At 43.1% G+C, this 12,557-nt stretch overlaps 1 protein-coding gene across 3 annotated transcripts in view; it reads left to right on the top strand.

The window, feature by feature from the left end:
* LOC119967675 (M-phase phosphoprotein 9) overlaps nt 1-12,557 on the top strand; it is a 163,934-nt gene that overhangs the window by 56,607 nt on the left and 94,770 nt on the right. For all 3 annotated transcript variants that reach the window (XM_038800708.1, XM_038800537.1, XM_038800623.1), the window contains exons 9-12: nt 1,262-1,375; nt 8,032-8,507; nt 8,831-8,989; nt 11,597-11,684. In XM_038800708.1, the coding sequence (XP_038656636.1) occupies nt 1,262-1,375; nt 8,032-8,507; nt 8,831-8,989; nt 11,597-11,684 (837 nt within the window). The remainder of the gene's footprint in view (nt 1-1,261; nt 1,376-8,031; nt 8,508-8,830; nt 8,990-11,596; nt 11,685-12,557) is intronic.

Raw genomic sequence — 12,557 nt, forward strand, 5'->3', positions numbered from 1 at the left:
TCTTCAAAAAACTATCTATCTTTATTTAAAAAACATTTAATGAAGGAGCCTCAACTGCTTCACCGGGCAAGGAATTCCATAGATTCACAACCCTTTGGGTGAAGAAGTTCCTCCTAAACTCAGCCTCAAAATAAGGGGAAGTAGATTTAGGACTATGCCCCCTAGTTCTGCTTTCACCCGCCAGTGGAAACAACCTGCCCGCATCTATCCTATCTATTCCCTTCATAATTTTATATGTTTCTATAAGATCCCCCCATATCCTTCTAAATTCCAACGAGTACAGTCCCAGTCTACTCAACCTCTCCTCGTAATCCAACACCTTCAGCTCTGGGATTAATCTATGCTTATTGGATATCATGTGGTGTTAGCATCTTAACTTCCAAATTCCCAATCATAGTGCACAAGTGGGCATCAGTCAGCTAGGAACAATAGACGATAACTAACATGGTAACTGTCAACTAAGAATTTTTAACCTGGCCACAATACCGTGGCTCCTTGATTCATGCACGAGTAGCTTTATAATAACAAGCTTTATTACTTTGACTAAGAAAGGTATTACATTTTATATTACTGTTCCTCAGCATTATGTTAAATGACAGTGTGACATACAACCTGGTTCCGGGCCTGGAGTGATCCCGTTCAGTTGTCTCGGCTACCTGCAATGTAATGGGTTTCTGGCTGATTGGAAGAGTGGAACAACCAAGAGACCACATATGCTGGATTTCTGAGGTGTAGAAAAGTCACGGCACCTGCCGTCTATGCCAGCCATGTACCCCGTGTACTCTGCCTTGGAAGCTGTGCAGGAGGGGGAAAAAGTTCTGTTTTTTTTTGTTGGAATACAAATTTGGTCTGTAATTGCATAATATCTGGTTGCAGATTTAGCACAAACTGCATTTTTTGATGTTTACTCCCCTTCTAATCCTTTCCACCTTTCCCTTTGTTCGACAAGCTTGTTTTTGAACTGAGTGCATATAACATTTTATCCTTTACTGCAGTATATGGTGTCTTGGTATCTAGTCTTTTTAACAGTGTATGAACGTTTCTCACAACTATGGTGTTTGTTATTTTCTGCTGTTACGTTTCTTTGAGCCTGTTGTTCATACATAAAGACAAGGTTATGATCTTTACTTTTCTCCATTATTGCTAAAACCTAAAAATCCAAAGTGAAAGGATGCTGAAGTGGATTGATCATTTAAATCAAAAAACATTCTTACACTCTTACCATATCGCCATAGTGAAAAGAAATCAAATTTTTCTTTAGCTTCCAATAGGCCCCCAATCACTGAAGGAGATTTATTGTGTGAAGCAGAAGGAAAAACAGTGTGTACCTGACTGGGAATTGAGTTCCCCCCCACTTCATCCGTCTCCCCCACAGGTAAGACAGTTCCAGCATCAACAGCAGTTTTCACTTCTATAATGCTGTCAACACAGCAAAACATCCCAAAGCACTTTGGGAGTTGACGGTGTGCTGATCGATTAGCAAGCATGAGTTACAAGAATTGAGGTAAACCTTGAGAACTAGATTTTGGAGCTTTTGAAGGAGGATTAAGAGCAGCAAAGTGGATGGGATTAAGAATAAAATTGCAGAAAGCAAGGCCAATATTAATAAAAGCTCTCGAGCATAGGCAGCTATACAATAGCTCAGAAATAGAAGAATGCAAGGTGTGAGATGGATTGTTGTTCTGATTATGGTGGGGCTGCTATGGGCAGACATATAGATCAGGGCAAGTTTTCTAATATCAATGGCAAAGTCAATGAAGGTTGGCAATGTCCAGACGGAGTGGAGAACCGACAGAGTGCTTATAGCCAAGTCCGCACACATTGACTATGGCCTCAACTGGGACCTTGGATTCATGTTGCATTATATTCACCCCCCACCATCTGGCCTGGGCTTGTGAAATCCTACCAACTGTCCTGGCTTGATACAATTCACACCTCTTCAACCTCTGATTATCCCTCTCTCCAGTTGCTCCGCCTGGACCTGTAGACTTAATTACCTGCAAAGACTTGCATTCAAAATACCGTATTGCATCATTGACTTTGTCTATATATGTGTTTCCGGAACCCACCTCTTCAGTCACCTGAGGAAGGAGCAGTGCTCCGAAGCTAGTGATTCCAAACAAATCTGTTGGACTTTAACCTGGTGTTATAGATATAGAGAAATACAGCACAGAACAGGCCCTTCGGCCCACGATGTTGTGCCGAACTTTTGTCCTAGGTTAATCATAGAATTTTGGACACTAAGGGCAATTTATCATGGCCAATCCACCCAACCTGCACATCTTTGGACTGTGGGAGGAAACCGGAGTACCCGGAGGAAACCCACGCACACACGGGGAGGATGTGCAGACTCCACACAGACAGTGACCCAAGTCGAAATCGAACTTGGGACCCTGTAGCTGTGAAGCAATTGTGCTATCCACTATGCTACCTTGCTGCCCTTAAGAAGAAATTAATCTACACTCCATTATTCTACCCTAATCCATGTGAAAAAAAATGAAATGAAAATCGCTTATTGTCACGAGTAGGCTTCAGTTAAGTTACTGTGAAAATCCCCTAGTCGCCACATTCCGGCGCCTGTCCGGGGAGGCTGGTATGGGAATTGAACCGTGCTGCTGGCCTGCTTGGTCTGCTTTTTAAAAGCCAGCGATTTAGCCTGGTGAGCTAAACCAGCCCCGTACCTAACCAATAGCCGCTTGAAGGTCCCTAACGTTTCCGACTCAACTACTTCCACAGGCAGTGCATTCCATGCCCCCACTACTCTCTGGGTAAAGAACCTACCTCTGACATCCCCTCTATATCTTCCACCATTTATCTTAAATTTATGTCCCCTTGTAATGGTGTGTTCCACCCGGGGAAAAAGTCTCTGACTGTCTACTCTATCTATTCCCCTGATCATCTTATAAACCTCTATCAAGTCGCCCCTCATCCTTCTCCGTTTTAATGAGAAAAGGCCTAGTTGTAAGACTTCTTACTGTGATTCGTCGTTGTTTCAGATACGACCCACCACAGTCGTATCATCTGGAAACTTACAGAGAAGTTAAACTTGGTGGCAATGAAGAAGTTTTACTTGCAACAGGGGTGAAATGTGAACTGAATATAAAAAGCGCGACAAAAGGTGATCCTGGTACCACCAAGTCTTGAACAGCTTTATATAGCTTTGCTTTAAAAAATAAGTAAAGCCAATTTCCCAATCTGATTTTGCACTTTTTTTTAGTACTTTTTGGAAATATTAAACTTCACTTAAATTACACATTTGGATTGTTAAAACTTGGACAAAAGTGCTGGAACATTCCAATTTAAGCTTAGTGGATTCTCTACTTTGTGTTCTCATTCTGAATGCAATCTACTAAAGGTCCCGGGCTTAACTTCTAACCTGTACTGCATCAGTTAATCATTTAGCTTTTTGGGCCTCACAGTTGATGTAAATATCACCAGGCTGGGATGGGGATAACTCAACTGGGGCTTGCACTCAGGGTCACGTGCTGTTGTGAAGTGAGTAAGTCATGATACTAGGCTGTCACCTATAGGTGGGGTTCCACTTTTCGCGCAAAATGATGGGTGCCCATCAGAAACAAGACAGTTGGTTTATTTTTGGTCGTCAAGATGGGGGATGTTCTGGAAAATGTGAATATTTTCTAGTTCAGGCACTCAGTATTAATAATGATGTATCTCACATCATGCAGCCTGTTGCAAAGCTAAGTTATACTGTGTTGCAACTTCTATCCCAAATGAAAAGTGCACCCCAGTGTGAGATTATCCATTTTTAAAAATAAATTTAGAGTACTCAATTCATTTTTCCAATTAAGGGGCAATTTAGCGTAGCCAATCAACCTACCCTGCACATCTTTGGGTTGTGGGTGCGAAACCCACGCAAACACGGGGAGAATGTGCAAACTCCACACGGACAGTGACCCAGAGCCGGGATCGAACCTGGGACCTCAGCGCCGTGAGGCAGCAGGGCTAACCACTGTGCCACCGTGCTGCCCAGATTATCCATTTCTTAACACCAGCCAACCGCTGCCTGTCTCAGTGTTTGGGGCACTTTGGTGCTGTAAAACATGATGAATTTTATTCGGACTTCCAAATGTACTTTAGATAGGATCAGTTTAAAAAAAAAATCTAAAGTCATCTGGGCAGGATTTGAACCTAGGACCCATAGGGAAGGGTTAATGCCTAACTTACTGTGCCATCCAATTTCCTCTGCAGAGTTTTCTTTCACATGCAATGAGTCATTAGATTAAACTGCCCAATTCTGGTACTATTCTTTCTATTGCATGAGTTAGAGTTTGCATCATTCCCATTTTTCTTTTCCTTCTTCCAAGCCTGGGAAGACTAAGGCCAGTTTTATCTCCTCCGTTGCTAGCTAACTTGGCTTAGATCAGCATTTGGGGACTTTAGGTCTGTTTGACTTGTGTTTATTTATATTAAGGTTGTTATACTTGGCCCCATTATCTATTTGTGCTTGTGCAGTCGTACTTTAACTATCAACTTAGTCATGCAAAGGTTTGGAGGTTTTTATTTCTGCTGGGATGTAGATAGCAAATTAGTTTTCTGGGGTGGCAGGCAGGCTGACTGCAGCTTTGTCATCTATTTAAGTCGTTATCTGGGTGGTTTAAGTACAAGCAGAATTTAGGGAGTTAGGAGCCAAGTTTAAAAAGTCGGATCTCAGAGGTAGTAATCTCAGGATTTCTACCTGTGCCACGTTGTAGTCAGAATAGAAATGAAAGAATAGGCAGGATGAATGCATGGCTTGAGAGATGGTGCAGGATGGCGGGGTTCAGATTTTTGGGACATTTGAACCGGTTCTGGGGGAGGTGGGACTACTACAAATTGGACGGTCTACACCTGGACTGGACTGGAACCAATGTCCTTGGGGGTGCTTTTGCTAACGCTGTTGGGTTTAAACTAATATGGCGGGGGATGGGAACCAAATGAGGAGGTTAGTGGACAGTAAGGAGGTAGTAACTAAAGCATGTAAGGAACTAGATCATGAAGTCAGCGTGACTAAAGGGAAGAGTACGCAGGGAGCAGATGATGAACGGACTGGTGGTTTTAATTTGTTTTAATGCAAGAAGTGTAGTAGGTAAGGCAGATGAACTTCGGGCTTGGATTAGTACCTGGGAATATGATGATATTGCTATTACTGAGACTTGGTTGAGGGAAGGGCATGATTGGCAACTAAATATCCCAGGATATCGATGCTTTGGGGGAATAGAGAGGGAAGTAAAAGGGGTGGAGGAGTTGCATTACTGGTCAGAGAGGATATCACAGCTGTGCTGAAGGAGGGCACTTTGGAGGACTCGAGCAGTGAGGCGATATGGGCAGAGCTCAGAAATAGGAAGGGTGCAGAAACAATGTTGGGGCTGTACTGCAGACCTCTCAACAGCGAGCGCGAGATAGAGGTACAAATATGTAAACCGATTATGGAAAGATGTAGGAGCAACAGGGTGGTGGTGATAGGAGATTTAAATTTTTCCAACATTGACTGGGATACACTTCGTGTCAGAGGTCTCGATGGAGCAAAATTTGTAAGGAGCATCCAGGAGGGTTTTCGAGAGCAGTATGTAAATAGGGGCCATACTGGACCTGGTGTTGGGGAATGAGCCCGGTCAGGTGGTTGAAGTTTCAGTCGGGAATTACTTTGGGAATAGTGATCACAATTCAGTAAGTTTTAGAATACTCATGGACAAAGACGAGAGTGGTCCGAAAGGAAGAGTGCTAAATTGAGTATAATAAAATTCAGCAGGAGCTAGGGAATGTGGACTGGGAGCAGCTGTTTAAGGGTAAATCCACATTTGAAATGTGGGAGTCTTTTAAGGAAAGGTTGATTAGAGTGCAGGACAGACATGTCCCTGTGAAAATGAGGGATAGAAATGGCAAGATTAGGGAACCATGGATGACGGATGGAATTGTGAGACTAGCTAAAATGAAAATGAAAAAGAGAAAGGGTTGGCCCACTCGAGGACAAAGGTGGAAAGTTATGCGCGGAGTCAGAGAAAATGGGTGAGATTCTTAACGAGTACTTTGCATCGGTAATCACCGAGCAGAGGGACATGACGGATGTTGAGGTTAGGGATGGATGTTTGATTACTCTCGGTCAAGTCGGCATAATGAGGGAGAATGTGTTGGGTATTCTAAAAGGCATTAAGGTGGACAAGTCCCCAGGTCCGGATGGGATCTATCCCAGGTTACTGAGGGAAGTGAGAGAGGAAATAGCTGGGAACTTAACATATATCTTTGCGGCATCCTTGAACACGGGTGAGGTATCGGAGGACTAGAGAATTGCTAATATTGTCCCCTTGTTTAAGAAGGGTAGCAGGGATAATCCAGGGAATTATAGACCGGTGAGCCTGCCATCAGAGGTAGGGAAGCTGCTGGAGAAGATACTGAGGGATAGGATCTATTCCCATTTGGAAGAAAATGAGCCTCTCAGTGATAGGCAACATGGTTTTGTGCAGAGAAGGTCATGTCATACCAACTTAATAGAATTCTTTGAGGAAGTGACAAAGTTGATTGATGAGGGGAGGGCTGTAGATGTCATATACATGGACTTCAGTAAGGCATTTTATAAGGTTCCCCATGGTAGGCTGATGGAGAAAGTGAAGTGTCATGGGGTCCAGGGTGTACTAGCTAGATGGATAAAGAACTGGCTGGGCAACAGGAGACAGAGTAGTAGTGGAAGGCAGTTTCTCAAAATGGAGAACTGTGACTAGTGGTGTTCCACAGGGATCCGTGCTGGGACCACTGTTGTTTGTGATATACATAAATGATCTGGAGGAAGGTATAGATGGTCTGATTAGCAAGTTTGCAGATTACACTAAGATTGGTGGAGTAGCAGATAGTGAAAGGGACTGTCAGAGAATACAGCAGAATATAGATAGATTGGAGAGTTCGACGGAGAAATGGCAGATGGAGTTCAATCCGGGCAAATGCGAGGTGATGCATTTTGGAAGGTCCAATTTTTAAGAGCGAACTATGCGGTAAATGAAAAAGCCCTGGGGAAAATTGATGTACAGAGAGATCTGGGAGTTCTGGTCCATTGTACCCTGAAGGTGGCTGCGCAGGTCGATAGAGTGGTCAAGAAGGCATACAGCATGCTTTCCTTCATCGGAAGGGGTATTGAGTACAAGAGTTGGCAGATCATGTTACAGTTGTATAAGACTTTGGTTCGGCCACATTTGGAATACTGCGTGCAGTTCTGGTCACCACATTACCAAAAGGATGCGGATGCTTTGGAGAAGGTGCAGAGGAGGTTCACCAGGATGTTGCCTGGTATGGAGGGCGCTAGCTATGAAGAGAAGTTGAGTAGATTAGGATTATTTTCATTAGAAAGACGGACGTTGAGGGGGGACCTCATTTAGGTCTACAAAATCATGAGTGGTATAGACAGGGTGGATAGCAAGAAGCTTTTTCCCAGAGTGGGGGTGTCAATTACTAGGGGTCACGATTTCAAGGTGAGAGGGGAAAAGTTTAAGGTCTTTATGCAGAGGGTGGTGGGTGCCTGGAACGCATTGCCGGCGGAGGTGGTAGAGGCGGGCACTGTAGTGTCATTTAAGATGTATCTAGACAGATACCTGAATGGGCAGGGAGCAGAGGGATACAGATCCTTTGAAAATAGGCGACAGTTTTAGATGGAGGATCTGGATCGGCGCAGGCTTGGAGGGCCGAAGGGCCTGTTCCTGTGCTGTAATTTTTCTTTGTTCTTTGTAATAGTGTTTTTGAGGTACATAAAATTACATTGAATTTTGCAGCAAATAAACCAGCTATTTTCAGCTATACCCCACCACCCCATTTGGTAGTCCGTTACTCTGAGTTAAATGCATGTTATGAATAAATGTGCAAATAAAAGACTCCTAATGGGTCAACATGTCAGAGCCACACCACATGGACCTTTTACCAGCATCCGGGCAATATATTCTATATTTTTAACAAAAGAATAGTTGAAAATACTTTTTAGAACTGTATTTGTTTTCTTTTGATAGAGATTTAACTTTAAAAATTAATCTTGCAATATTTCTCTACTCTAAGGTTTTAACGCTGGATCCAACTCTTCATATGAAACCATCGGCAGCATTTTCACCACGTTATGGTCTCGGTACTCCAGTAGCAGTTTCAGAATCTGACACTCGGTCTTCAGTCAGCCCAGACTCCATAGCAGGTGTAACCATGCATAGCTATTCTGATCCCAATTCAGATTCACATGTAGATACTTCTCCAGGACCAGAATTGACCAGACTTTCCAGATGTTCTCCACAAAAAAACTCGCCACTATTACAGAACTGGAATCTCCAATTTGCCACTCGGTCATCCTCTATTATGGACAGTCCAGATTCTAAAATATTAAAGCCAACAAGGAATGCAAGTTCGTTGCACTGTCAAGAGGAGGGCAGGAGTTCCACATTGACCCGACAAACTGGGCCGTTAGGGATTACAAATAGTGCAAATGGACCACTGGACCATAATGCAGCTACATCATCTCTTGAAGATCCTGTCATTTTATCTATGTAAGTAGCAATTTATAAGAAATTACGTCAACATTTAAGAAACTTTATTTTTGTATTGTTGACTGTTCAGACCGTCCAACTTTTTGGACGGAGTTTGATGTTTAAGAGCACTTTGTGTGCCTGCCCCATGGCGCTGGATATTTTCAGTAGGAGCTGAATCTGAATATCAGCATGGTAGCTCAGTACATATGTACAAAATTTGAAATTTTCTAGATGTCTGAATAAATGGATATTACAAATATTATATGTGATAATATTGTGCGTCAATCCAATTTACACTGTAAACCTGAATTTAGATATTTTTTAATGGAATTTTATTTCAGAGCTCGTCTAAATTTACGTGAGAAACATGCACGTCATGTAGCTGACATTAGGGCTTACTATGAGGCAGAAATAAATAGCCTTAAGGAAAAGCTGGATACCGTAAATGGATCTTCTACAATATTTGAAGCAGAGAAACGTAACGAGAACCTTTTAAAAAGGTGATTTTTTTTTGGTTTCATTAAAAATATGCATTTAAAGTGCCAAATATATTTAATTTCCTTTACCTGACTTGCTGTTCTTTCATTTAATTTTTTCGCCTAAGAGCATTGGCAGAATTGATTGCCCAAAGTACATACCTTGTTTAATATTTTAATGACTATTGTGGGAATATGATATTGTGGCTATAACACTTGAATTCAGGAAGGATATGGAAAGGATTAAAGGAGTGGGGATTGCACTTGTTCTGATATCCTGGGCTAGTGCACAGTCAAGTCCAGCCCCACTGGACCTGGTCTATCCTCCCAAATCCAAGCAAGAATGGATGTGTGTTTTGTTTCATATTCCTTATGATGAAACATCCGTGCAATGTCGCTTAATCGCTCCAATGGGGAGGTATGTCAGAGTCCTTCTTGTTTATTTCCTTTGTTTCCATTTCTTTTTTATTTTTTGTCTGTGGTTTATCCCATATCTTCAAACTATGACCCCTAGTTCTGGACTCCTCCCACTATCCAGAACATTCTTTCTGAATCTACCCTGTCTAATCCTGTTAGTATTAATAATAATCTTTATTAGTGTCACAAGTAGGCTTACATTAACAACTTTAACAAAGTTACTGTGAAAAGCCCCTAGTCGGCACACTCCGGCGCTCGTTTGGGTACACCGAGGGAGAATTCAGAATGTCCAATTCACCTAACAGCACGTCTTTCGGGAGTTGTGGGAGGAAACCGGAGGAAACCCACGCAGGCACTGGGAGAACGTGCAGACTCTGCACAGACAGTGACCCAAGCCGGGAATCGAACCTGGAACCCTGGAGTTGTGAAGCCATAGTGATAACCACTGTGCTACCGTGCTGCCCCTTTTATAAGTTTTTATGAGATCCCCTGTCACTCTTAACTCTAATGAATATAATTATAACCGATTTAGTCTCTCCTCATATGACAGTCCTGCCATCCCGGAATCAGCCTGGTAAACCTTTGCTACACTCCTTCCGTAGCAAGAACATCCTTCCTCAAGATTCACGATGCTTGAGACATCTCGCGAGACGTCGCGATCAGATCTCGCCCTTGCTGCACGAGACCCAGATCAGCATATTTAACAGTGGTACAGCTCATTTAAATATGTCTGCAGCAGATTCTCCCAGCGCCCGGGAACAAATAGCTTCTCCACCGAGGGCTCGATTAGGTGCCGCTTAGTACTGGTCCACAGAAATGTTGATCAGGCCTAACAGAACCTAGGAGGTTTCCCAGGCCACATTGGAGACCCCTTAGTTGGGGATAGTGCAGGGTAGCCACCTGGCTCTCCCTCTGGCCAGGGTGCCTGGGTGGCACTGTCAGCGTGGTACTGCCAGGGGTCAGTGCCTGAGGGGCACCATGCCCATGAAAGGGGGGGAATGAAAGGGTTTATGAAGGATGGGGAGGGGTGAAGGGAGGGGGTGGGGAAGCCTGAAAAGGGGAGACCCTCGGTGACCCCATAGCGTGTGCCCTCACTTGAGGTGGTGTATGGTAATGCCCTTGTGTGCAGAGATGATATTGCCTGTGGATGGGGGGTGGTGTGGCGGACCTTCCAGCTCACTTCGAGATCGGGACACCCTTTCAAAATGGCGGCCCGTTCTCTGAGGAGCCGGTCCCATTGGCGAGTTCAGTTCCCCAGTGATAAAAAAATTATTAAGTATGGGCTTGACCTTTGAGAAACTCCCCAAGGCTCAATAAAATGACTGTGTGGTTGAATAGCGGATTGGTTCTTAGTCAAAAAGCTGGCGAGAAGCACCCTGCCCAAAATGTCATGCAGAACATTTTTGGTTGAATTCCGCCCTAAATTTAATGCAGGAAGTGTGAAGTGATTCCTTAAGAATAAAGAGGAGAATCAATATAAAATGCAATTCTGAAGAGGGCGCAGTAGCAGAGGGACCTGAGGGCATATCGGAACAAATTGTTCAAAGTAGCAGAGTAAGTTGAGAAAAGTAGGGCATACAGAATCCTGGACCTGAGAAATGGGTGCATAGAGTACAAAAGCAAAGAGGTCATATCCTTTATAAATCACTGGTTCAGCCTCAATTGAAATATTATTGCATTTGGTGCGTCACATTTTAGGAAAGATTTTGAAAGCTTTGGAGAGGGTGTAGAAAAGGTTTATGAGATTGCGATCCAGGGAGGTGAACTTCAGGAGCATAGATTAAAAACTGGGGCTATTTCCCATGTAGAAGGGCAGGAGATTTAATAGTGGGGCCAAGACAGAGGGAGAAACCATTCCCATTAGCTGAAGGGTTGAGAATCAGAGGACACAGATTTAAAGTGATTGGCAAAAGAACCAAACATGACATGAGGGAAACCCTTTTTTATGCAGCATATGATGAGGATCTGGAGTATACTGCTTGAACATGATGGTAGGTTCAATCGTGGCTTTCAAAATGAATTGGATAATTAGATGGAGAAAATTTACAGGGTCATGTGAAAAAGGCAGGAGAGTGGCCCGAGTAGAATTTTATTTGCAGAGAGTTAGCACAGACACACTGGGAGGATTAATCTCTTGTGTTGTAACCATTCTATATTCGTTAATTGATTAATATAAACCTCTGCACTATTTCTCATGGTATTTTGAATTTTCAGATGCGAACAACTGGAAAGAGCTTTAACTGAAGCTGGTAATCGTATTCGAAACCTAGAGACCAAGAGCTACTTAATGGAAATGCAATTGGTGGGTAGAAATTATTGAAAAATGGAAGGAAACTTTTGTGTATAATTTGGAGCAAGTATTGTAGTGAAACACCTTGAAGAAACTGAGTGAAAACCATTGTAATAATTTGGAAAGTCTTTGTACAGTGTATAGAGCCTGGATAGTATTTAACAAGTTAAAGCATCGAGGTAAAACCAACAATAGCTTGCTAGTTTATTTCCTAAATGGTAAGAAATGAGGAAGTGTAGATGTACAAAGGGACCTGGGTGTCCTTGTCCATAAGTAAGTATAGGAGTAATAAGGTCTTGCATCAATTGTACAGGAGTTTGGTTAGACCGCACCTGGAGTACTTGTGACAGTTTAGGTCCCCTTATCTCAGAACGGATATTATTGCCACAGAGGGAGTGCAGTGAAGATTCACCAGACTTATTCCGGGGATGGTGGGACTGTCTTATGAAGAGTGATTGGGGAAACTGGGCCTGCATTGTCTAGAGTTTCAAGAACGAGAGGTGATTTCATTGAAACCTAAAAAATACTGAAAGGAATAGACAGAGTAGCTGTTTCCCTTGATTGTGGAGTCTAGACCGGGGGGGGGGGACACAATTTCAGAATAAAACGGATGCCACTTGGGAACGAGATGAGGAGAAATGTCTACTCCGAGGGTTGTGAATATTTGGAATTCTCTACCCAGAGGGCCGTGTAAGGTCAGTCATTGTGCATGTTGAAAGCTAGGATTGATAGATTTTTGATTAACGATAACGTCAAGGGTTATGGTGATAGAATCATAGAATTTACAGTACAGAGGTGTAAAACAGTGTTCTTCAAACTTTTTTTCCGGGGACCCATATTTACCAACAAGCCGACCTTCGCGACCCACGCCGGCGGACCTTCGCG

This window comes from Scyliorhinus canicula, chromosome 1 (assembly GCF_902713615.1).
Source record: "Scyliorhinus canicula chromosome 1, sScyCan1.1, whole genome shotgun sequence".
Taxonomy (NCBI): domain Eukaryota; kingdom Metazoa; phylum Chordata; class Chondrichthyes; order Carcharhiniformes; family Scyliorhinidae; genus Scyliorhinus; species Scyliorhinus canicula.